Genomic DNA, 25,068 nt, shown 5'->3' with positions numbered 1-25,068 from the left:
ATGTGGGGAAAATGGACACATTTACTGTATTAAAGCATCCCATCAGTATTATGGATTACAGTATTACCATCCAGGAGAATCAGATGTGCTTCCAGTTATTCAGAATTTCTTTTGAGACCCTTACGGGGAACCAACTGGCAAAGCCAAAACGTGGTTCGCAGGGCCCAGTCCTAGCACTGCAAAGCAGAGAGATACCTCTGAAGCTGAGAGACAGTAACTTAATAATAGCTCAGATAAGATTTAACAGTTTCTTCAAAGTTTGGCTGAATTTGTTTAAGTCCACATTTCTGCTCCCAAGTTAGTTTGAGCCATGTTGCTGTTGTTGTTGCTGTTGCTGTTACTTTTTTATAAGGGGCCAATTTGTTGATTTTTTTTGTAGTAAATAAGATTGTTATATTTTTATTATCAGAAGTATATAAATTTCCTAGAATTAGTTAGGAAAGACTTTAGTTTTTTTGTGCTTGGAAACTGTATTTTTAATAATAACTTTATGCTTACACATGGAGTATATATTCTATTACTTGTATAAACATAAAATTATGGATAATTATAAAACTTACAAATCATGAAGAAGAAAGTAAAATTCACTGATAATCCTTTCTTTGAGAAATAACCACTGTTATTTCAGTTTTTTAAGAGTTCTTTCCTCAGCTCTATGTGTGTGTCTATACTTTCTCTGTGAATATTATTATTATTATTATATAATACTGTTAACTACATGGGTTATATAATATTATATATGTAAAATTGTTAGATAATATATAATGTATGCATATATTTTTCAAAATGGGAAATATAGTTAACTTATTGTTTTATATAGTTCAGTTTTTCCACTTAATATATTATGTATATATTTTCTAAACCATTAAATGTTCTTTTCAAAATGAATTTTAATAACTGGATGGCATTCTATCATTTCACTATTTCACAATTATTATTTAAAACTTATGATAAATTCTAGAAGTGGAATTACTTTATCAGTGGCTTAAATACCTTCTTAGAATTCTCAAATATATTCCCAAGTTTTTCATGACTGGTACCCATCAGATGCTAATATTTTTTTCTAGGAAGTCCTTTTACTCTTAACTTTTTTGGATTATTTTGTTTTAGTTGTTACCCTTATTAGCAACATGCATTTGTGTAGCAGTTGTTCCTTTGTGTGTGGGTGTATGTGTTTTAATCATTGGAATATCCTTTGTTTTGCCAAGCACTTTGATAGATTTTTGTATTTAAGATTGGAAACAGGAGATAGAGTGAACACTCTGAATAGTAAAGAGATGAATTTGATGTGTTTGCAGAAAAGTTGGAATGAGGAGAGTGGATCCACAGCTGGTATGTGGGTTGCAGTTGCATTTTGTTTATTATAAAATCTTGGAGTCTTTATCTTTTAAAAGTGGATATTTAACAATTATTGTTTGAAAACTGACATGTGTATTTTACCTTCTATCATGACGTATTTTATACCTCCTATTTATATGCTTGTTTACAATTTTTTCTTCTCTTATGACTTTTTCCCCTGGAATTTTTTCTATATTCTACTTCACTATATTTCTAATTTCTCAGACGTGTATATCATTGATTTCTTTTTCTATTAACTTATAAACTATTGCATTTTACTTAAATCAATGCTCTAAATATTAACTATTTTTAGTATATGTTAGATCCTTTCAGTATATGTAAAAGATGATACTGACTTTGAATGTAGGCATCTTAACTTTGGGAACCATATCTCTTTAAGTATATGTATCACTTAATTCCATGTTCTTTTAATTTTTAGCTACTTAGGAAATGTGCAGTGTTTGGCTTATTGGATTTATGAATTGTAAACTTTCATAGAAAAACGTAATATAACTAACACACACAGAGAAACATATATTTTCAATGTATTTTGATAGTATATTCATATGAAAATATTTCATAATATTTATTGTTAACACCTTTCTGTTCTTCTGTCTCTTAAGAATATTGGGTTAATCAGAAGGATATACAGGATATTTAATATCCATGTAATTATTTTTGCCTGTTACGAAGCACCTAAGTACAAAAGTACCTAAGTTCACTGGTCCCATATAATATATTTTAGAGCTGAAAGATTTATGTTCCCAACATGACCTTAAAACTCCATGCAATGCATCATAAGGTTTTTTATTACTATGCTAACAGCAATTTTAGGTTATTATTCTGTGGAATATAATATGTAATATCCAGGGATAGTTCTTTTTCTTGAAGTTTGCAAGGTGAATGGTTGTTAAGCATTTTTATTTAGTTAGCTTCAAATATTATTTTGCTTTTTTTCCCCTAAGAAAAGATTAATGAAACTTTTTCTAAAGGTTGTTTGAAATAACAGGGTAAGTTTATTACACTGTCTGGCTTATTGCACAGTGATGATTATGTCAGATCCTATTTAAAACCATGCAGTTCTTTTAAACAGTCTTACAGAAAGAATATATTTAAACTGTACTCTAGGTAATCAATAATTTGTGAGATTACAAATGAGGTGTAGGGGAAAATTCCCAACTTAGCCATGAGACACTTCCCTCTAACTACTACTAATTTGATATTCTAAAGTAATTTTTTAATAATTGGAAATCAGTGCCACAGAGTTATTTGAAAGAATAGTACCTGTGCTTTCACAATTTTCCCACTATATATACACTTACATTCTGTGTTTAAGAATCATTAAATACAAACATGCCACACAAAATTAGTATAACCTATCATAATTTTGTGCAAGTCAGACATTCATTTATGGCACATGTAGTTTATATCTCTAAGTCAATTAACGTAGACAAATCTCAGTTTGAAGCCATTGGAGAAGCTGATGATCATTAGATATAGTTTCACATGTAGGATTCTGGTGTCAAGCAAGCTTTGACATATCAGGAACAATTCCTGTGGAACTGTAGGCCTGGGTAGAGTTATAATTTTATTTGAATTGTGAAGATCTAACATATTTTGAAAAACCATGTCAAAATAGATATCTTTGTGAAATGTTAAGAAACATTAATGGGCCAGAACATGAACTGAAACATATGTACAGAATCATCTTCTTACCTTAAAAGAACCTCTATAAATTTATTTTACACATTACATATCTGTGATTAAAAAAAGCACTCTTTTTCAGATTCCTGCATGAAGATTGTGCTTCTGTCCACATTAGCACTCCACCAAACTTTTTTTTGTCATAGCTGCCGTAACTGCTCTGTTAAAAAATCCGGTAAGGGCTTCCCTGGTGGCGCAGTGGTTGGGAGTCTGCCTGCCAGTGCAGGGGACACGGGTTCGAGCCCTGGTCTGGGAAGATCCCACATGCCGTGGAGCAGCTGGGCCCATGAGCCACAATTACTGAGCCTGCGCGTCTGGAGCCTGTGCTCCGCAACAGGAGAGGCCACGATAGTGAGAGGCCCGCGCACCGCGATGAAGAGTGGCCCCCGCTTGCCACAACTAGAGAAGGCCCTTGCACAGAAACGAAGACCCAGCACAGCCATAAATAAATAAATAAATAAAAATTAAAAAAAAAATTCCGGTAAATATTGAACTGTTCTTATTTTACAGGACCTTTCAGCAGCATTTGATATGCTTAAATACTTTCTCCTTCATTAATCATTTTCTTTGCAATGTGTACAGAACATCACAGTCTTAGGGGTTTCTTCTCCCAATTTACATTAACATATACAGTTTGACTGTTCATTTATGTCATACCTTATGTTTGTAAGGATTACCAATTCATAATATAATATAGTTAAATATTACAACATTTAGTTAAAATAGAAAGTTAATCAGAGTCAAGGTTGTAGACTTTATTAGTAATTAGAGCAAAGATAGGTGATCTGACTGGATCAGTAAATAGTCCTTTTTATATTAAAGTCCTCTACTAAAGAATACCTTTTAAGCCGCTTGGGTGTTATATCACCTATTCAGTTCTCTCTCTCTCTCCTGATGCAGACACATATTCTTGATACCATTTTCCTCTCCTCCTCTCTCCATCTTGAAAACACGCACCCACACCCACACCCCCACCCATCCCCCGCTCCACATACACACAGCACCTCTCGGTTCTAAACCTGAGTCTTTGTTCTAAGGTAAAATCTTGTGCTCTAGCATAGTGCTGGCTGAGTCATCTGATGTTTGCAGACTTCAGTTAATTCATCTGATATTTCTGTGCTCAACTAAGTCATTATGAAGGCTCTAAAACAGGATGATTAGTTTAGGAGGGAGCTCAAAGTTTATATATCTCTCAATAATGTGTGATATTTAAAAACCTGATGTAAGAAACAGTAGTCTCCCATGAGTGAAAGTGTTCAGAATTGTTTTAGTTAGAATTCAAGCCTTCTATTACTCATTTCCATAGTCAGCAAATATTAAGAACCTACTGTGATCCTGGCATTGTATACCCCTGGTGCTGGGGATACAATAATGGGACAAAACAAAGTCCCTGCCCTTATACAGATTATATTCTATTTAAATGTATTTTAGTTCAAAGCCTCCATATGGGCTAATAGGACCCTCCAGATACTTGTGGTGATTTTTCTGTTTTCTTTGAAGACTCAAATAAGTCAGTTCTCTCCTTTAAGTCAATTTCCTCATCCATAAAACCAGGATAATATGCTTTATTATCTCTACCACATAAGAATGAAATTAAGTATGATTTGTGAGATTATTTTCACATGCTTTCTGTATTTGTGAAGTCCTGTGGAAACTGGCATGGAATTGTTGAACATAAGACAGAACAATTAAGATGAATATTTTCCATATCTTAATTGTAGAAATTCTATTCAGAGATAGTTTTTGGAGTATCTTATTTATTGGTTAAGTGAAAATCTGAACTTTTTGTACCAATTAAGGCTCACAGACATTCAGAAGATGGACTCTATTTAAGAACTTTTAATCTTCATGAATATGTGACTATTTTTTATGGAAAGAATCATTACTTCTTAATAGAAATTATCCTTCTTGCTATATTTTGGTCCTGTTAATAGGACAAATGTGCCAAAAGTAATAAATTTATTTATTAAACTTAGTCTCAGTAGTTGTCTTCCAGATAGCTATACCACTGAGTTCTTACTTTTTTATTAAATATCTTTGTAGTGCTAATAAAAAAGTTTTATGTTTACCCAAAGTGAAATAGAAATGATGATGCACGTGATACATTTTGCTTCTTGTTTTATTCTCTTGTTTTAGTCTGAAACTAGTTATCATTTAAATGCAGAGCCTTCACTTTTCTGCTGCAAAACAGATTTATGTTATTAACTACATGCCTAGCAGCAGAATTCAGGGCACTAATTTTCTAAGTTTATGTCAGTATATTGACTCAACGTGAATATTTAAGTGGTTCTGAGGAAAATATCACATTAGAATAAGAAGGCCTCTATAACAAGCTTTCCTTTGGTAGAGAGTATTAGATGCTGATTTAAAAATTAAGTCATTACAGCTTACATAATGAGATGCCTATGTACATTTAACCACTTTAGTTTATTTAGATTATGCAAGGTAAGAGGTAGAATGTTTGGAACAAATCAGATGTTTGTCATTTTACCAAATGAAGACTTCTTTTCATTCTCACCTCTTCTATTTTTTTATCATTCTTAGAATGAAGTTGGAGATTTTCTTCCCCTGCATTGCTCCCTTTCTCATTTAAATTTAGTTTAATCTTGAGGAATAATTAGTTATAGCCACATACTACAAAACCCTTGGTAACAAGTTATACAGGGAACCTAATTAGGAATTATAGATTTCCCATGATTTTGTTGTTCTTTCTTCTTTTCTTTTAAATCTATCTTTAGATTATCTTTTACTTTTGGAAAAATATCTGGATAATGATAGGCTATTTCATTATTTTATTAATTAGTCATCTACCAATGTAATACTAGCTAATTTTAAGTCATTTGTTCCTTTGGATCCTATATCTTTGAAATGATCTTTTGTAATATTCTATTTCCTTTTCATATTTCCCTTTATATATTTATCATAACCACATTTTGAAGAAATAAGTCAAGAAAAAATATTTTTTTTTTACCGCATAGTTATCTCCCTTTTAGCTGATAGCTGGCATCTGTTACAAATAGAGGCAGAAATAAATTTAAGTTACTAATTTTAAAATTAGAGTGCATGTGATTCTTAAAAAGGCAGACAGAAAAAAGGGAAGAGAGGAAAGTAGTTCTACATCCGTATAAGTAAGTACTTATTCATTTAGGAATCACAGGTAAAGGTATAAACCAAATTTGTTTTTTTTTAGCTGTCTCTTTCTTCACTGTTATTAGGATGCTTCCTTCCCTAGGCCCTACTGTCAAGATATTTAATATTGGTTTTTTATGATTTTTTTTATCCCCTTAAACGAGATCAGCCCTGCAGCTGTTCAGGGTCCTAATGTATCTAGGGTGTGATTTTTTTTCCGCTCCCTTTTCTGTCTGTAGATAAAGAGGTAAGCATTTTAGTATGAAGTTAATTTCTCTCTTCCTTTGTTAAAATTTTCTTGAGCTATGGCCTTTGAGTAAGTTATCACTGCTATTTAAAAATGTAATTATTTTTCCAACAGCCCTTTCTATGCTGAGAAATAGACTATCTGCTTTTATTTTAAAATTTTAAAGTTTATTTTATTATTTTTTAAAGGAATTCCTTTATTTTTATTTTATTTATTTATTTATTTATTTATTTATTTATTTATGTCTGTGTTGGGTCTTCGTTTCTGTGCGAGAGCTTTCTCTAGTTGCGGCAAGTGGGGGCCACTTTTCATCGCGGTGCGCGGGCCTCTCACTATCGCGGCCTCTCTTGTTGCGGAGCACAGGCTCCAGACGCGCAGGCTCAGTAGTTGTGGCTCATGGACCCAGCTGCTCCGCAGCATGTGGGATCTTCCCAGACCAGGGCTCGAACCCGTGTCCCCTGCATTGGCAGGCAGATTCTCAACCACAGCGCCACCAGGGAAGCCCCTAAAGTTTATTTTTTAAATAAACATTTATATTCCTTTTGAATTCTAAAAATTTTCAGGGAGAAGAAGGTATAAATTTGAGAGATTCACGTTAGAATTTTGGATGTTTAGGTCAGTTTATCAGCAAATTCAAATTATCTGAATGTTCTTGCCTAGGAAGGCTATTTGATTGCCTTATTTTGTTCTCTGAAAAAAGAACGCAGTCTGACTCCACAATGACTGCCCTTTGCTTTAGGAATTAATTTCCTTGTTCTAACTTTCTGTGTTGAAAAGGAATCCACCTTTTAGTCTAGTTTATTTAGCTTGCTATAGAAAGAAAAACTCACTCTGTGTAGATGGGGATGGGTTTTTAGAGAACCCTCAGGCATGAATGGATTAAGTACTGTTCATAGCTTTTTACATTTCCTATCACTTCTAATAAAGATTCATTTAAAATGGAACTGACAAAGAGATTTATCAGTGGAGAAATAGTCTTAGGTGATGTACAACACTAAGCTGTATGTGCAGACTTCTGGCAACTTCAGCCGTATAGCAAGTGTGTTCCAGGGGGTTAAAGTCCTGCCTCTAATTAAGACAAGCACATGTATAACTTACTTTCCAGTTTGAAATGTGTACATACACCTAGTAATTATAGAAGTTGGATGATGAAATAATCAAACCTGTCATTAGGTCTGCTGTTAAGTTGGTCAATTCTGTCAGCTATTTGCTTTTTTTTTTTAACATCTTTATTGGAGTATAATTGCTTTACAATGGTGTGTTAGTTTCTGCTTTATAACAAAGTGAATCAGTTATACATATACATATATCCCCATATATCCTCCCTCTTGCTTCTCCCTCCCACCCTCCCTATCCCACCCCTCTAGGTGGTCCCAAAGCACCGAGCTAATCTCCCTGTGCTATGCAGCTGCTTCCCACTAGCTATCTATTTTACATTTGGTAGTGTATTTATATCCATGCCACTCTCTCAGTTCGTCCCAGCTTACCCTTCCCCCTCCCCGTGTCCTCAAGTCCATTGCCTACGTCTGCGTCTTTATTCCTGTCCTGCCCCTAGATTCATCAGAACCATTTTTTTTTTAATTCCATAGATATGTGTTAGCATACGGTATTTGTTTTTCTCTTTCTGACTTACTTGACTCTGTGACAGTCTCTAGGTCCATCCACTTCAATACAAATAACTCAGTATCATTTCTTTTTATGGCTGAGTAACATTGCATTGTATATATGTGCCACATCTTCTTTATCCATTCATCTGTTGATGGACACTTAGGTTGCTTCCATGTCCTGGCTATTGTAAATAGAGCTGCAATGAACATTGTGGTACATGACTCTTTTTGAATTATGATTCTCTCAGGGTATATGCCCAGTAGTGGGATTGCAGGGTCTTATGGAAGTTCAAATTTTAGCTTTTTGAGGAACCTCCATACTGTTCTCCATAGTGGCTGTATCAATTTACATTCCCACCAACAGTGCAAGAGGGTTCCCTTTTGTCCACACCCTCTCCAGCATTTATTGTTTGCAGATATTTTGAGGATGGCCATTCTGACAGGTGTGAGGTGATACCTCATTGTGGTTTTGATTTGAATTTCTCTAATGATTAGTGACGTTGAGCATCCTTTCATATGTTTGTTGGCAATCTGTATATCTTCTTTGGAGAAATGTCTGTTTAGGCCTTCTGCCCATTTTTGGATTGGGTTGTTGGTATTTTTTGATATTGAGCTGCATGAGCTGCTTGTATATTTTGGAGATTAATCCTTTGTCAGTTACTTCGTTTGCAAATATTTTCTCCCATTCTGAGGGTTGTCTTTTCGTCTTGCTTATGGTTTCCTTTGCAATGCAAAAGCATTTAAGTTTCATTAGGTCCCATTTGTTTATATTTGTTTTTATTTCCCTTTCTCTAAGAGGTGGGTCAAAAAGGATCTTGCTGTGATTTATGTCATGGAGTGTTCTGTGAATGTTTTCCTCTAAGAGTTTTATAGTGTCTGGCCTTACATTTAGGTCTTTAATCCATTTTGAGTTTATTTTTGTGTATGGTGTATGTGATGTTTTGTTAAACATCACAAATGGTGTTTAATCCATTTTGAGTTTATTTTGTGTATGTGTATTTTTGTGTATGAGTGTTCTAATTTCATTCTTTTACATGTAGCTGTCCAGTTTTCCCAGCACCACTTACTGTAGAGCCTGCCATTTCTCCATTGTATATCCTTGCCTCCTTTATCAAAGATAAGGTGACCATATGTGCGTGTGTTTATCTCTGAGCTTTCTATCCTGTTCCATTGATCTATATTTCTGTTTTTGTGCCAGTACCATACTGTCTTGATTACTGTAGCTTTGTAGTATGGTCTGAAGTCCAGGAGCCTGATTCCTCCAGCTCCATTTTTCTTTCTCAAGCCTGCTTTGGCTATTTGGGGTCTTTTGTGTTTCCATGCAAATTGTGAAAATTTTTTGTTCTGATTCTGTGAAAAATGCCAATGGTAGTTTGATAGGGATTGCATTGAATCTGTAGATTGCTTTGGGTAGTAAAGTCTTTTTCAAAATGTTCATCCTTCAAATCCAAGAACATGGTATATCTCTCCCTCTGTTTGTATCATTTTTAATTTCTTTCATCAGTGTCTTATAGTTTTCTGCTTACAGGTCTTTTATCTCCTTAGGTAGGTTTATTCCTAGATATTTTATTCTTTTTGTTGCAATGGTAAATGGGTGTTTCCTTAATTTCTCTTTTAGGTTTTTCATCATTAGTGTACAGGAATGCAAGAGATTTCTGTGCATTAATGTTGTATCCTGCCATTTTACCGAATTCATTGATTAGCTGTAGTACTTTCCTGGTAGCATCTTTAGGATTCTCTATGTATAGTATCATGTCATCTGCAAAGAGTGACATCTTTACTTCTTCTTTCCAATTTGGATTCCTTTTATTTCTTTTTCTTCTTTGATTGCTGTGGCTAAAACTTACAAAACTATGTTGAATAATAGTGGTGAGAGTGGGCAACCTTGTCTTGTTCCTCATCTTAGTGGAAATGGTTTCAGTTTTTCACCATTGAGAATGGTGTTGGCTGTGGGTTTGTCATATATGACCTTTATTATGTTGAGGTAAGTTCCCTCTATGCCTACTTTCTGGAGGGTTTTCATCACAAATGGGTGTTGAATTTTATCAAAAGCTTTTTCTGCATCTACTGAGATGATCATGTGGTTTTTCTCCTTCAGTCTGTTAATATGGTTTATCACACTGATTTGCATATATTGAAGAATCCTTGCATCCCTGGGATAAACCCCACTTGATCATGGTGTATGATCCTTTTAATGTGTTGTTAGATTCTCTTTGCTAGTGTTTTGTTGAGGATTTTTGCATCTATGTTCATCAGTGATATTGGCCCGTAATTTTCTTTTTTTGTGGCATCTTTGTCTGGTTTTCGTATCAGGGTGATGGTGGCCTCATAGAACGAGTTTGGAAGTGTTCTTCCCTCTTCTATATTTTGGAAGAGCTTGAGAAGGATAAGTTTTAGCTGTTCTCTAAGTGTTTGAAGAATTCGCCTGTGAAGCCATCTGGTCCTGGGCTTTTGTTTGCTGGAAGATTTTTAATCACAGTTTCAATTTCAGTGCTTGTGATTGGTCTGTTTATATTTTCTATTTCTTCATGGTTCAGTCTCATAAGGTTGTGCTTTTCTAAGAATTTGTCCATTTCTTCCAGGTTGTCCATTTGGTTGGCACATAGTTGCTTGTACTAATCTCTCATGATCCTTTGTATTTCGGCAGTGTCAGTTGTTACTTCTCCTTTTTCATTTCTAAATCTATTGATCTGAGTCTTCTCCCTTTTTTTCTTGATGAGTCTGGCTAATGGTTTATCAATTTTGTTTATCTTATCAAAGAACCAGCTTTTAGTTTTATTGATCTTTGCCATCGTTTCCTTCATTTCTTTTTCATTTCTTTCTGATCTGATCTTTATGATTTCTTTCCTTCTTCCAACTGTGGGATTTGTTTTTTCTTCTTTCTCTGATTGATTTAGGTGTAAGGTTAGGTTGTTATTTGAGATGTTTCTTGTTTCTTGAGGTAAGATTGTATTGCTATAAACTTCCCTCTTAGAACTGCTTTTGCTGCATCCCATAGGTTTTGGGTTGTCGTGTTTTCATTGTCATTTGTCTCTAGGTATTTTTTCATTTCCTCTTTGATTTCTTCAGTGATCTCTTGGTTATTCAGTAGTGTATGGTTTAGCCTCCATGTGTTTGTATTTTTTACAGATTTTTTTCCTCTAATTGATATCTAGTCTCATAGCGTTGTGGTCGGAAAAGATACTTGATATGATTTCAGTTTTCTTAAGTTTACCAAGGCTTGATTTGTGACCTAAGATATGATCTATCCTGGAGAATGTTTCATGAGCACTTGAGAGGAAAGTGTAATCTGTTTTTGGATGGAATGTCCTATAAATATCAATTAAGTCCATCTTGTTTAATGTGTCATTTAAAGCTTGTATTTCCTTATTTATTTTCATTTTGGATGATCTGTCCCTTGGTGTAAGTGGGGTGTTAAAGTCCCTCACTTATTGTGTTACTGTCGATTTCCCCTTTTATGGCTGTTAGCATTTGCCTTATATATTGAGGTGCTCCTATGATGGGTGCATAAATATTTACAACTGTTATATCTTCTTCTTGGATTGATCCCTTCATCATTGTGTAGTGTCCTTCTTTGTCTCTTGTAATAGTCTTTATTCTAAAGTCTATTTTGTCTGATATGAAAATTGCTACTCCAGCTTTCTTTTCATTTCCATTTGCATGGAATATCTTTTTCCATCTCCTCACTTTGAGTCTGTATGTGTCCCTAGGTCTGAAGTGGGTCTCTTGTAGATAGCATATATACAGGTCTTGTTTTTGTATCCATTCAGCCAGTCTTTGTCTTTTGGTTGGAGCATTTAATCCGTTTACATTTAAGGTAGTTGTCGATAAGTATGTTCCTATTACCATTTTCTTAATTGTTTTGAGTTTGTTATTGTAAGTCTTTTCCTCCTCTTGTGTTTCTTGCCTAGAGAAGTTCCTTTAGCATTTGTTTTAGAGCTGGTTTGGTGGTGCTGAATTCTCTTAGCTTTTGCTAGTCTGTAAGGGTTTTAATTTCTCCATCGAATTTGAATGAGATCCTTGCTGGGTAGAGTAATCTTGGTTGTAGGTTTTTCCCTTTCATTGCTTTAAATATGTCTTGCCACTCCCTTCTTGCTTGCCAAGTTTCGTCTGAAAAATCAGCTGTTAACCTTATGGGGATTCCCTTGTATGTTAATTGTTGCTTTTCCCTTGCTGCTTTTAATATTTTTTCTTGGTATTTAATTTTTGATAGTTTGATTAATATGTGTCCTGCCGTGTTTCTCCTTGGGTTTATCCTGTATGGGACTCTTTGTGCTTCCTGGACTTGATTAACTATTTCCTTACCCATATTAGGGAAGTTTTCAACTATAATCTCTTCAAATATTTTCTCAGTCCCTTTCTTTTTCTCTTCTTCTTCTGGGACCCCTATAATTGGAATGTTGTTGCATTTAATGTTGTCTAGGAGGTCTCTGAGATCGTCCTATATTCTTTTGATTCTTTTTTCTTTATTCTGCTCTTTAGTAGTTATTTCCACTCTTTTATCTTCCAGGTCACTTATCCGTTCTTCTGCCTCAGTTATTCTGTTATGGATTCCTTCTAGAGAATTTTTAATTTCATTTATTGTGTTGTTCATCATTGTTTGTTTGCTCTTTATTTCTTCTAGGTCCTTGTTAAATGTTTCTTGTATTTTCTCCATTCTATTTCCAAGATTTTGGATCATCTTTACTATCATTATTCTGAATTCTTACTCAGGTAGACTGCCTATTTCCTCTTCATTTGATTGGTCTGGTGGGTTTTTACCTTGCTACTTCATCTCCTTCATCTGCTGTGTATTTCTCTGTCTTCTCATTTTGCTTAACTCACTGTGTTTGGGGTCTCCTTTTCGCAGGCTGCAGGTTCGTAGTTCCCATTGTTTTTTATGTCTGCCCCCAGTGGCTAAGGCTGGTTCAGTGGACTGTGTAGGCTTCCTGGTGGAAGGGACTGGTGCTTGTGTTCTGGTGGATGAGACTGGATCTTGTCTTTCTGGTGGGCAGGACCACGTCGAGTGGTTTGTTTTGGGATGTCTGTGAAGTTATTATGATTTTCGGCAGCCTTTGCTAATGGGTTGGTTTGTGTTCCTGGCTTGCTAGTTGTTTGGCATAGTGTGTCCAGCACTGTAGCTTGCTGGTCATTGAGTGGAGCTTCTTCTTAGCGTTGAGATGGAGATCTCTGGGAGAGCTTTCGCCGTTTGATATAAAATGTGGCTGTGAGGTCTCTGGTGGACCAATGTCCTGAACTCGACTCTCCCACCTCAGAGACTCAGGCCTCACACCCGGCCAGAACACCAAGACCCTGTCAGCCACTTGGCTCAGAAGAAAAGGGAGGAAAAAAGAAAGAAAGAAAGAAAAAATAAATAAAATAAAATAATTAAAATAGAAAACAGTTATTAAAAATAAAAAAATTAAAATGTAATAAAAAAAAGAGAGAAAGAAAGAAGAGAGCAACCAAACCAAAAACAGAGCCACCAGTGATAACAAGCACTAAAAAGTATACTAAAAAAAAAAAAAAAAAAAAGGACAGTCAGAACCCTAGGACAAATGGCAAAAATAAAGCTATACAGACAAAATCACACAAACAAGCATACACATACACACTCACAAAAAGAGAAAACGGAAAAAAAAATATATATATATATAAAATAAAAGGAAGAGAGCAACCAAGTCAATAAACAAATCTACCAGTGACAATAAGCTTTAAATACTAAACTAAGATAAACATAAAACCAGAAACAAATGGGATGCAGAAAGCAAACCCCAAGTCTACTGTTGCTCCCAAAGTCCACCACCTCAATTTTTGGATGATTCGTTGTCCTTTCAGGTGTTCCACAGATGCAGGGTACATCGAGTTGACTGTAGAGGCTTTATCCACTGCTCCAGAGGCTGCTGGGTGAAGTTTTCCTTTCTCTTCTTTGATCGCCCAGTTCCTGGGGTTCAGCTTGGGATTTGCCCCTGCCTTTGCTTGTAGCTCACCTGAGGGTGTCTCTTGGGAAGTCTGAGGTCTTCTGCCAGCATTCAGTAGTGTTCTGTAGGAGTTGTTCCACATGTGGATTTAGTTTTGATGTATTTGTGGGGAAGAAGGTGATCTCCACGTCTTACTCCTCTGCCATCTTGAAGGCGCCCCTCCAGCTATTTGCTTTTACAAAATAGGAACTAAACTCAAAATATTCCAACTCTTCCATCTCGTATTGTTTATTATAATTTTTTTATATTTTCATATGACTTAAAATACCAATATATAAAACAATTCACTGTTATATAATATAGAAAGAACTCAGTAAAACAAAACTTACATACATGTTTTGAAAGGTAAACAGAGGCATATTAAAATTTCTAATAATTTATTTGAGCTAATGAAGCCACATTCCTCCTTGGATGGGTCTCATACCCAGTCACACCTCAGATTGGGACTTGAACCCATGATCCCTGACTTAGGAGGGGACCCAAACCCACTGTCTTTTAAGTGAAACTGCTCACCTGGTATCAGGACTTACTGAAGCTCAGGTTCTTTTGTCTCATCACAGAAAGAATTCAGGGTGAGGCAAAATGATAGGCAAAGAGTGAATTTATTAGCATAGGAAGCTTGTGAGAGATACAAGTGGGCAGGCAAGGGAATGCAGCCCTGAGAGCAAAGAGGGCTACATTTTTATAATCAAAGAAAAAGTGGGCAGGGGGAAGACCACCTTCTTCATCATTCTTGGATAGATGTCAAGGCTTACATCATTAGTTCCTCCTTTGATCCTATGTGGTTTAGCCGGGACTGTCAAGGCACTATTGAAATCATATGTATTTCAGCAGAAAGGTGGTAACATATACTAAAAAATGGTTATTAATCTCAGGTTTTGGTATAATGTCCCCTTTCATCTAGTTTCTTTCCCCTTTCACCTGTATTCCATCTTGGCTACATGCAGAAATGGTCTTCTTCAAGGACCATTAACTCCCTGGCTTCATGTAACAGTATTCAGACCCTGTATCTATTGTCTTGTGTTTTAACTATCAGGACTTGTGGCTTGAGTGTGCCTGGAACTTGAATGCACCTGGTCTTCCTTCAAGATAGAGTAGGTTATTGGATTCTTTTCTTGAGTGGTCATTAGCTTACAACAGTTTCCCAAACTCCCTTAAAATTTCCCTTCTGTGTTTAATCCCCTAGTGGGATTTTTAAACTAATTATTCTACTCTATCCCTATCACTAACATTGATTTGAATCAGGCAGCATCAAACCAAAAGTGGTTAGGGTTACTCTGCCAACAGGAGCTAGGGGAAGGGTGTTTTTTATACAGCAGACATAGAAGCAAAGCACACAAATTATTTGATTGGCTATAGCTTAAGTGGGTACCTCATTTAAGTGGGAAAGGCTAGATGGCTGTTTGTGGTTGGTTGTTCTTAGGTTTTGATTTCCTAACCTTGGAGCATTTATAGGAATTTATTATAGCTTAAATTTGGGTTTGCTTACACAAGCTGCGAAGGCATTAGAGCCACCTCAGTCTAATAGCCTCCTTGTTTAATTACTTTAATACATGCTTCTGCAGGGTAGAATATCTTGTGAACTGTATCTGCTTTTATGGCTGGATAAGTAGAACAGAGAACTTCTTCTATCTATTAGTTATTTTATGAGTTTGTTTCTTTGGATCAAGGAGAGGATTACATGTGATGAATAGAAAATGTCTGTCTCTTGGAGTGTCTTGCTCAATGAAAGCTTTTGATTAAGCAAGAATCAGTTGTCTTCCAAAGGGTTGGCAGGAAGAATGTGTCATGAACCATATAGCTGTTTGTTCTAAGAATGTACATGTTGGATAATGGTATGGTAAAGTCACTGTGGCCACAGGAGGAAACAAGAATCACACTTGGAAAGGAGAAGTCTATTATACGCACAGGTTCCAGGCAGGAGGTCATCAAGGCCATGCAGGGCCACAGGGGAAGCAGTCGGTTTTGGTCAAGTGACAGAAGACAGGAGTGAGGGGAAAGTCTGAGCCAGAGCCTTTATTGGGGTTTCTGTGGGAAACGCAAGGCAGGGCCCAGTAAACAGCTTAAGATTGGCTAGTTTGAATAATTCCTTCAGGCTTTGGGCTATAGGGTTGGTCTCTAGTTTCCTGGTACCTGCCCCTGGGTTTAAGACAGAAGAAATACTGGCTTGGTGTGTGAGAGTTAGGTAAGGAAGTAGTTGGGCCTATAGACTCCGGTTTGGTTGGTTTGCCTATGAAAGATATGCTCTAGGCCCAGAGCCTTTTGGTATCTCTAAGAATTAGCTAGCCCTGGGAGAAACAATCTCCCCTAGGCCACCAAGTCACAGTAAAACATCATGAAATACAGAAAATGAAGTTAGAAGGCCTGGTTCTAGTCCTTGGCCCATGCAATTCCTGGGTATTGAACTCCTTATCAGTAATGTGAAAATGAAAATATCTGTCTCACTTTATTGGACTGATGAGGACCAAATAAGTTAACATTTGTGAAAAAGCTTTGATGGTATAAATTCAGGATACAAATAGTTGCCCTCAGGAATCATTATATCCAAGGTACCCTTGAAGTTTATAAAAGAAAGAACCCTTTGGTGTACAACTGATTCTTGTTTAACCAAACCGTGTACATCTAAATATTTCACAACTGGAGAATAAGTATGTGTTTGTTTTTGTTTTAAATAGGGGCGAAAACTTTTACCTACTAAATATATGTAGTACAGGACTGTGCTGCCAAAAATTATATGCATATAGATTAGTGTTATACATTATTTTTCTATACACTCTTCTCCCTCTGCCTTATTGAATCTTGTAATTCTTTAAGGTTAAAGTCCAGTCTCTCCATCTTGGCCAAACCTGCCAAACCACCCTTGTTCACAAGTGTTGCTATCCTTTGGACACTTACTCTATTTACTATATATACTGTTTATTTGTTTCTTATATTCAGTTCTGTGCTGTCAATTATGTTTTCATAATTTATTACCTTAAAATATTATAATAAGTCCAGTAAGAGCAAGCAATTCTTGTATCTAATTTCTTCATTCCTTGTATGGAATTTACTATATACTGTAAACTCACTAAATATTGTTTCTTGCTTATTAACACATGATCTGTAGGATCAATGGAGAACTTTAGGAGGCAAAAGTGTTTTGAGGCAAATGTTTACATTAACTACCCAATAATGAAGCAGAACATAAAAGTTTTTTATAATATTTAACTCTCTTTGATATTAAAGAGTAATTATAGTACCTTACACTCCAAATCAGATTTTTTAACCTTTTTTTTAATTGAAGTATAGTTAATTTACAGTGTTGTACAGCAAGGTGATTCAGTTATGTATATAATATACATATGTTTATATATGTATATATATATTCTTTTTCAGATTCTTTTCCATTGTAGGTTATTATAAGATATTGAATATAGTTCCCTGTGCTGTACAGTAGGTCATTGTTGTTTATATATTTTATATATAGTAGCGTGTATCTGTTAATCCCAGACTCCTAATTTATCCCTTCCCCCCACCCTGCCCAACTTTCCCCTTTGGTAACCATAAGTTTGTTTTCTATGTCTGTGAGTCTGTTTCTGTTTTGTAAATAAGTTCATTTGTATCATTTTTTTTTTTAGATTCCACAAATAAATGGTATCATATGATATTTGTCTTTTTCTGTTTGACTTACTTCACTTAGTATGATAATCTCTAGGTCCATCTATGTTGCTGCAGATGGCATTATTTCATTCTTTTTTATAGCTGAGCAATATTCCAGTATATACATGTACCACAACTTCTTGATTCATTCCTCTGCCAATGGGCATTTAGGTTGCTTCCATGTCTTGGCTATTGTAAACAGCAGACATAGCTTCCATGTCTGCTATGAAATTGGGGCGCATGTATCTTTTCCAACTAGAGTTTTCTCTGATATGCCTAAGAGTGGGATTGTAGGATCATTTGATAACTCTATTTTTAGTCTTTTAAGAAACCTCGATACTGTCCTCCATAGTGGCTGCACAAATTTACATTCCCACCAACAGTGTCGGAGGGTTCCCTTTTCTCCACACCCTCTCCAGCATTTATTATTTGTAGACTTTTTAATGATGACCATACTGACTGAAGTGAGGTGATACCTCATTGTAGTTTTGATTTGCATTTCTCTAATAATTAGCGATATTGTGCATCTTTTCATGTGCCTGTTGGCCATCTGTATATATTCTTTGGAGAAATGTCTATTTAGTCTTCTGCCCATTTTTTGATTGGATTGTTTAATTTTTTGATATTAAGCTGTTTGTATATTTTGGAAATTGAACCATTGTCAGTAGCATCATTTGCAGATATTTTCTCCCAGTATGTAGGTAGTCTTTTTGTTTTGTTCATGGTTTCCTTTGCTATGCAAAGGTTTTAAGTTTAATTAGGTCCTATTTGGTATTTTTGGTTTTTATTTTCATCACTCTAGGAGATGGATCCAAAAAAATTCTTCTGCAATTTATGTCAAAGAATGTTCTGGCTATGTTTTCCTTTAGGAGTTGTATAGTATCCAGTCTTTCATTTAGGTCTTTAAGCCATTTTGAGTTTATTTTTGTATATGGTGTTAGAGAATGTCTAATTTCATTCTTTTACATGTAGCTGTCCAGTTTTCCCAGCACCACTTATTGAAGAGACTGTCTTTTTTCCATTGTACATTCTTGCCTCCTTTATCACAGATTAATTGACCATAAGTGTCTGGGTTTATTTCTGGGCTTTTTATCCTGTTCCATTGATCTATATTTCTGTTTTTGTGCCAGTACCATGCTGTTTTAATTACTGTAGCTTTGTAGTAAAGTCTAAAGTCAGGGAGCATGACTCTTCCAGCTTCGTTCTTCTTTCTCAAGATTGTTTTGGCTATTTGGGGTCTATTTTGTTTCCATACAAATTTAAACATTTTTGTTCTAGTTCTGTGAAAAATGCCATTGGTAATGTGATAGGGATTATACTGAATCTGTAGATTGCCTGGGGTAGTATGGTCATTTTAACAATATTGATTCTTCTAATCCAAGAACATGGTGTATCTTTCCATCTGTTTCTGTTGTCTTCAATTTCTTTCATCAGTGTTTTATAGTTTTCAGAGTACCGGTCTTTTGCCTCCTTAGGTAGGTTTATTCCTAGGTATTTTATTCTGTTTGATGTGATGGTAAATGGAATTGTCTCATTAATTTCTCTTTCTGATATTTTATTGTTAGTGTATAGAAATGCAACAGATTTCTGTGTATTAATTTTGTATCCTGCAACTTAACTGAATTCATTGATTAGCTCTATTAGTTTTCTGCTAGTGTCTTTAGGATTTTCTATGTATAGAATCATGTCATCTGCAAATATTGACAGTTTTATGTCTTCTTTTCCCATTTGGATTCCTTTTATTTATCTTTCTTCTCTGACTGCTGTGGCTTGGACTTCCAAAACTACGTTGAATAAAAGTGGTGAGAGTGGGAATCCTTGTCTTCTTCCTGACCTTAGAGGAAATGCTTTCAACTTTTCACCATTGAGTATGATATTAGCTGTGGGTTTGACATGTATGGCCTTTATTATGAAGAAGTAGGTTCCCTCTATGCCCACTTTCTGAAGAGCTTTTACCAAAAATGGATGTTGAATTTTATCAAAAGCTTTTTCTGCGTCTATAGATGATCATATGTTTTAAAATATTTATTTATTTATTTATTTATTTATTTATTTGGCTGCACCGGGTCTTAGTTGTGGCATGCAGGATCTTCATTGCCGTGTGCAAGATCTTCGTTGTGGCGTGCAGGATCTTCGGTTGCAGCATGCAGGATTTTTTTTTTTTTTTTAAGTTGTGGCATGTGTGATCTTTAGTTGTGTCACGTGAACTCTTGGTTGTGGCATGTGAGATCTAGTTCCCTGACCAGGGATCGAACCTGGGCCCCCTGCATTGGGAGCCTGGAGTTGTAGCCACTGGACCACCAGGGAAGTCCCAAGATGATCACATGGTTTTTATCCTTCAATTTGTTAATGTGGTGTATCATATTGATTGATTTGTGGATATTAAAAAATCCTTGCATCCTGGGATAAATCCCACTTAATCATGTTATATGATCCTTTTAATATATTGTTCAATTTGGTGCGCTAGTATTTTGTTGGAAGATTTTTGCATCTTTGTTCATCAGTGGTATTGGCCTGTAATTTTCTTTTTTTGTGGTATCTTTGTCTGGTTTTGGTGTCAGGGTGATGGTGGCCTCATAGAATGAGTTCAGAAGTATTCCTTCCTCTGCAGTTTTTTGGAATAGTTTCAGAAGGGTAGATGTTAACTCTTTTCTAAATGTTTGGTAGAATTCACCTGTGAAGCCATCTGTCCCTGGACTTTTGTTTATTGGGAGTTTTAAAATTACTAATTCAATTTCAGTACTGGTAATTAGTCTGTTCATATTTTCTATTACTTCCTGGTTTGGTCTTGGGAGATTGTACCTTTCTTTAGACTTGGGAATGGAAGATGATACACTATTCCTAGAGCTTTAGATGGCCGTCCCCATTCATTTCTCTAGCTACAACCCTCTTTGTGAAGCAATGATCTTGAGCAATAAGGTAATATGCTACTTAGATCCTATGCTTTCCTTCTGTACCACACTCTAGGTAAGACCCCTGAATTCCCTGCTCAGATGGCTTCAAATCTCCTTTCAAGAACTTTAAGGCTTCTTGTTGGGGGTCCATCCTCCAAAGGGTGAACTGTACTACTGGTATGCTCAACCTAGGTTGAATAGAGGACCACAGTTGGCATCTTTTTGTAGCAGAGGAGGGACACAGCTGGGACGTGAAGACTGGGATGCTCATATATGTGCTTGTGTGAAGTCCTTCATGGTATGGGATTTACCTAGCATCAGGGGAGAAATAGAAATGGGGTTGACTAAGGTTAGGGGTTGGCTCTGGATGGACTACCACATGCTGGCATGAAATTCTGAGAAGTCCAAATATTTTAAATTTGAACCTGGCCTTCCAGTATCTTTCTAAAGTAGGCAAATAGAACATACTTAGAGTTTGATCTTCTTTGAAGAATGATTTATCATTTAAAAATATTTAGACATTTGGTATGTGAGCCCTATACTTCCATTCTTTCCTTTGACCCCACATTTTTAGAGGCTCTATTTATTTTAATACTTGGAAATTGTAACTAAAAGTTATGTAACTGTATAAATACAAATATAACTTTGTGTAAATGCAGTGTTTTCAAAGGATATATTATGATTTAAATATGATAGCATTTCTATATCTACTAATGACAGTATATTTTTAGTAAACTTCCTAGCCTTTTAGATCTTATAGCAATCTTGAATTTATTTATACTCTTATTTTAGTGAATCATATTCAAATTTAAAAATCTAATTTAAATTACTTTCAGTATTCTTGGATAAGACTAAATTTAGCAGTTGATCCCTTTTGCCTATTTTGGTATCTGAATCTCATTCTGATTTCTTTCTTTCTTTTTTTTTTTTTGTTGTTTTTTTGATTACAGAGAGAAGAAACACTATTGTTTCTCAAACATCATTAATTTAACATAGAAAATAATGTACCATTTTGTTAAACATCCTTATGTAGTGCTTTGAAAAGAACCACATTTCTCATTATTTGCATGTATTTTGTTATTTCCTTATCTCTTGGTTCAGATTTTTAGTCCTGATTCAGTGTATGCATGTTATATTCTTCACATTCCTGATCTTTCTTTCCATCTAAACATTTTTTCCAAACCCAACATATTTTTAAATAAAGATATGTAATGATTTCAGAACTTTTTTTCTGTCACAGATGTCATTTTTCACATTTATTTAATCTCATATTTTAGGAGAATTGATTGTTTGATGATAATGGTTAATACTTTTTATTAATATGAAGAGATATAGTCTGAAGATGTTAAAGTGTAATTATTCAAACAGAATTTATTGACAGTATATCTCTACACTCCTTTATGGGAGAGTAGAGGATGCAGTGTAGACAATAGTAATTACATGCATTCCCTGAGGAATAAAATCAATTCTGATTAGAAATTTATCTGAAATAAGAATAATCACTGGATAAGTACCTTAGAGGCTCTCCAATGGGAAAAATGCTTAGAATTTTGGACACCTATTTTGACAGTTCTCAGATTTTATTAGTTGTATCTTGTCTTACTATTTACGTTCTGAATGATTAGCTTACCATTTTAAATGAGCTTTGATAGTTCTCGTTTGCCTTTAAATTTACGTGTAAGAGTCATATAAGACCTATAATATGTTAGGCTGAAAGGTATTTAGATGGGTAATTTTATGTGCCTCTGTGAGATTTTTGGATCACCCCTGATAAACAGTGGGTGTGTTTTGTAAAACTGTACCCACAGTTCTAAAGGAACTCATTGTTTCTTCTGGAAAATACCTTCTGAATTTCAAGCAAGCAACTTACAAATGAAATTTTAGATACAGAATTGTTTTTAAGTTTGCTTGATGGATAATATAAATTGTTTATTTGTGGAAATTTAAAGTAGATAATTGAAAGTATTAGTGTTTCAGCAATCCAATAGACTGAGGAAAGAAGCCATTCTGTTAGAAACTATATTAATTGAAATTCCACCAGTCTCGATTAACTCTCTACAGCCAAATAAAATAAGAAACTGCAAACTGGATGAGTTAAATAAGCTTATTATAAATCACTGAAGTGTGGTATCAAGAAATAGAACACATTCACTATAGAAAACAGTTTATCGTTTCCACTGTACTTTAATAGAAATGAGAAATTATGATGACGAGTATGTTTTTCCAAAAAGACTGTAAAGTTACCAGAATGTGTTTTTGTTTATTGAAAATTATTATAACTTTTATTATACAAATAAAATATACTTACAATCTAAATTTGTAATATAGAAGTATGCAGTATTAGATATATAAATAATGACAATACCAATTAATTTCAATGTACTCAAACATTTTTACTAAAATTAAAATAAAGAAGTTTTTTCTATTCATATAGGTGGCAGAATGCTTGTATGTAAACATGCAGAAGTGAAGATAATCTAATGATCTAGCTCAGAGTAAAAGCCAAAGTGTTTCCAATGCTTACAAAGGCTTTTTTGCACCTTCTTTGCCTCTCTGTTTTGTGCCCGTTCAAGCTGTTCCTAAAACATACCTATACCCTCCTGCCTCAGGAATTGGTACTCACTCTTTCCTCTTCACTGCCTCACCTCTAAGACGTTACTTAAATGTCACAACCTCAGTAAGACCTTCTCTGGTCATACTATTTAAAATTTCAACCCTCTTCCCCATCTCCCTGCCTTATTTTTTCCCATTGTACTTTCTACCATATTTTTCAGTTGACTCATTTACAGTTTTTATTGCGTCTCCTCACTCTAAGTAAGATCCATGAAGGCAGGGAGTTTTTGTTCAGCTAGTACACTGCTGTATTCCTAGTGTCCAGAATAGTGCCTGATAAATATTTCTTGAATAAATCTAAAGCCTTCTCTATGTCTATTTTCTATCAAAATAGACATGTAAATATTTAATTGAATACTGATGAATATACCTCAATTTGTGGCAAATTGGATATGAAGACAAATGGGTAACTAGAGTACGTCATTGGTCTAGTTATTTGATCACATAACAGATGCTATTTTAGGTTGTTTATAGAGTACTAGAAACCATTTAAAGTTCTTTACATATATTAACTAATTTATGCCTCACAACAGTCCTATGAAACAGGTACTCTTATCAGCTCCATTTTATAGTTGAGGAAACTAGAGGTTAAATAAAGTATCCCTTGATCTTGCAACTAACACGTAAGAATGTAAGATTCATACCAGGACAGCTGGTATGTTCAGAACCTATTGTCTTAATGAAAGGCTCCTGGTTAAAATCCTGCACCATTGTTGCTTTGCTTTGCTTTATTTGTATCCTTTTTATTCATTTTTCTTTCAGTAAAACAGAAAATTTTTGAAGTAATCATATATGTTCGACCACTGTGGTTTCATAATCATTTATTTTATTTTTGCTTTTTGCAGTGGGATGCCATCACTGAAATGGATGAACACAATAGGCCCATTCACACATACCAGGTATGTAATGTGATGGAACCAAACCAAAACAACTGGCTTCGTACAAACTGGATCTCCCGTGATGCAGCTCAGAAAATTTATGTGGAAATGAAGTTCACACTGAGGGATTGTAACAGCATCCCATGGGTCTTGGGGACTTGCAAAGAAACATTTAATCTATATTATGTGGAATCAGATGAGTCTCATGGAATTAAATTCAAGCCAAGCCAGTATACAAAGATTGACACAATTGCTGCTGATGAAAGTTTTACCCAGATGGATTTGGGTGATCGCATCCTCAAACTCAACACTGAAATTCGTGAGGTGGGGCCTATAGAAAGGAAGGGATTTTATCTGGCTTTTCAAGACATCGGGGCGTGCATTGCCCTAGTTTCGGTCCGTGTTTTCTACAAAAAGTGCCCCTTTACTGTTCGTAATCTGGCCATGTTTCCAGACACTATCCCAAGGGTTGATTCTTCCTCCTTGGTTGAAGTAAGGGGCTCTTGTGTGAAGAGTGCAGAAGAACGTGACACTCCTAAACTGTATTGTGGAGCTGATGGAGATTGGCTGGTTCCTCTTGGAAGGTGTATCTGCAGTACAGGATATGAAGAAATTGAAGGTTCTTGCCACGGTAAGAAAGAAATATTTAAATAATTATTCATGCATTCAAATGATGTTTCTTTAAAGGTAAATTGGTTGTATATTTATATTCAAATAATACATTTTCGAATACTATTCCTGGAAGAATTAATTGTGGAAGAAATTAACTCATATTAACTATAAGATAATTTCTGATTTTTTTTTCCTCCTGGGAATGGTGTATGAAAATGTAAAATAAATTATATACCATGACAAGTGTTCTTCCATATTGTCTTCAGTAAAATAGTTGCTGTATGAATTGCTGTATTCACCTGATTTTTATAAAGGAAAGCAACATCAATAGCAGCAACAAAAAGCAAGAGGGATCAAAGCAGGCATTTGCTTAACTTTTATGTTTTGGTGGTTTATAGAGAATATGACATTTAAAGACAGTTTGAAAACAATTCTTTCTTTCATGTT

General features: G+C 35.1%; 1 protein-coding gene across 1 annotated transcript in view; it reads left to right on the top strand.

The window, feature by feature from the left end:
• The window catches only part of EPHA6 (EPH receptor A6), an 868,715-nt gene that overhangs the window by 135,540 nt on the left and 708,107 nt on the right, over positions 1 to 25,068 (top strand). Inside the window, exon 3 of the mRNA XM_057546076.1 lies at positions 23,977 to 24,640. Within this exon, the coding sequence (XP_057402059.1) occupies positions 23,977 to 24,640 (664 nt within the window). The remainder of the gene's footprint in view (positions 1 to 23,976; positions 24,641 to 25,068) is intronic.

This window comes from Balaenoptera acutorostrata, chromosome 4 (assembly GCF_949987535.1).
Source record: "Balaenoptera acutorostrata chromosome 4, mBalAcu1.1, whole genome shotgun sequence".
Lineage (NCBI taxonomy): Eukaryota > Metazoa > Chordata > Mammalia > Artiodactyla > Balaenopteridae > Balaenoptera > Balaenoptera acutorostrata.
The sequence above is the reverse complement of the archived record's forward strand: the minus strand, read 5'-3'. Positions and strand labels throughout refer to the sequence as shown.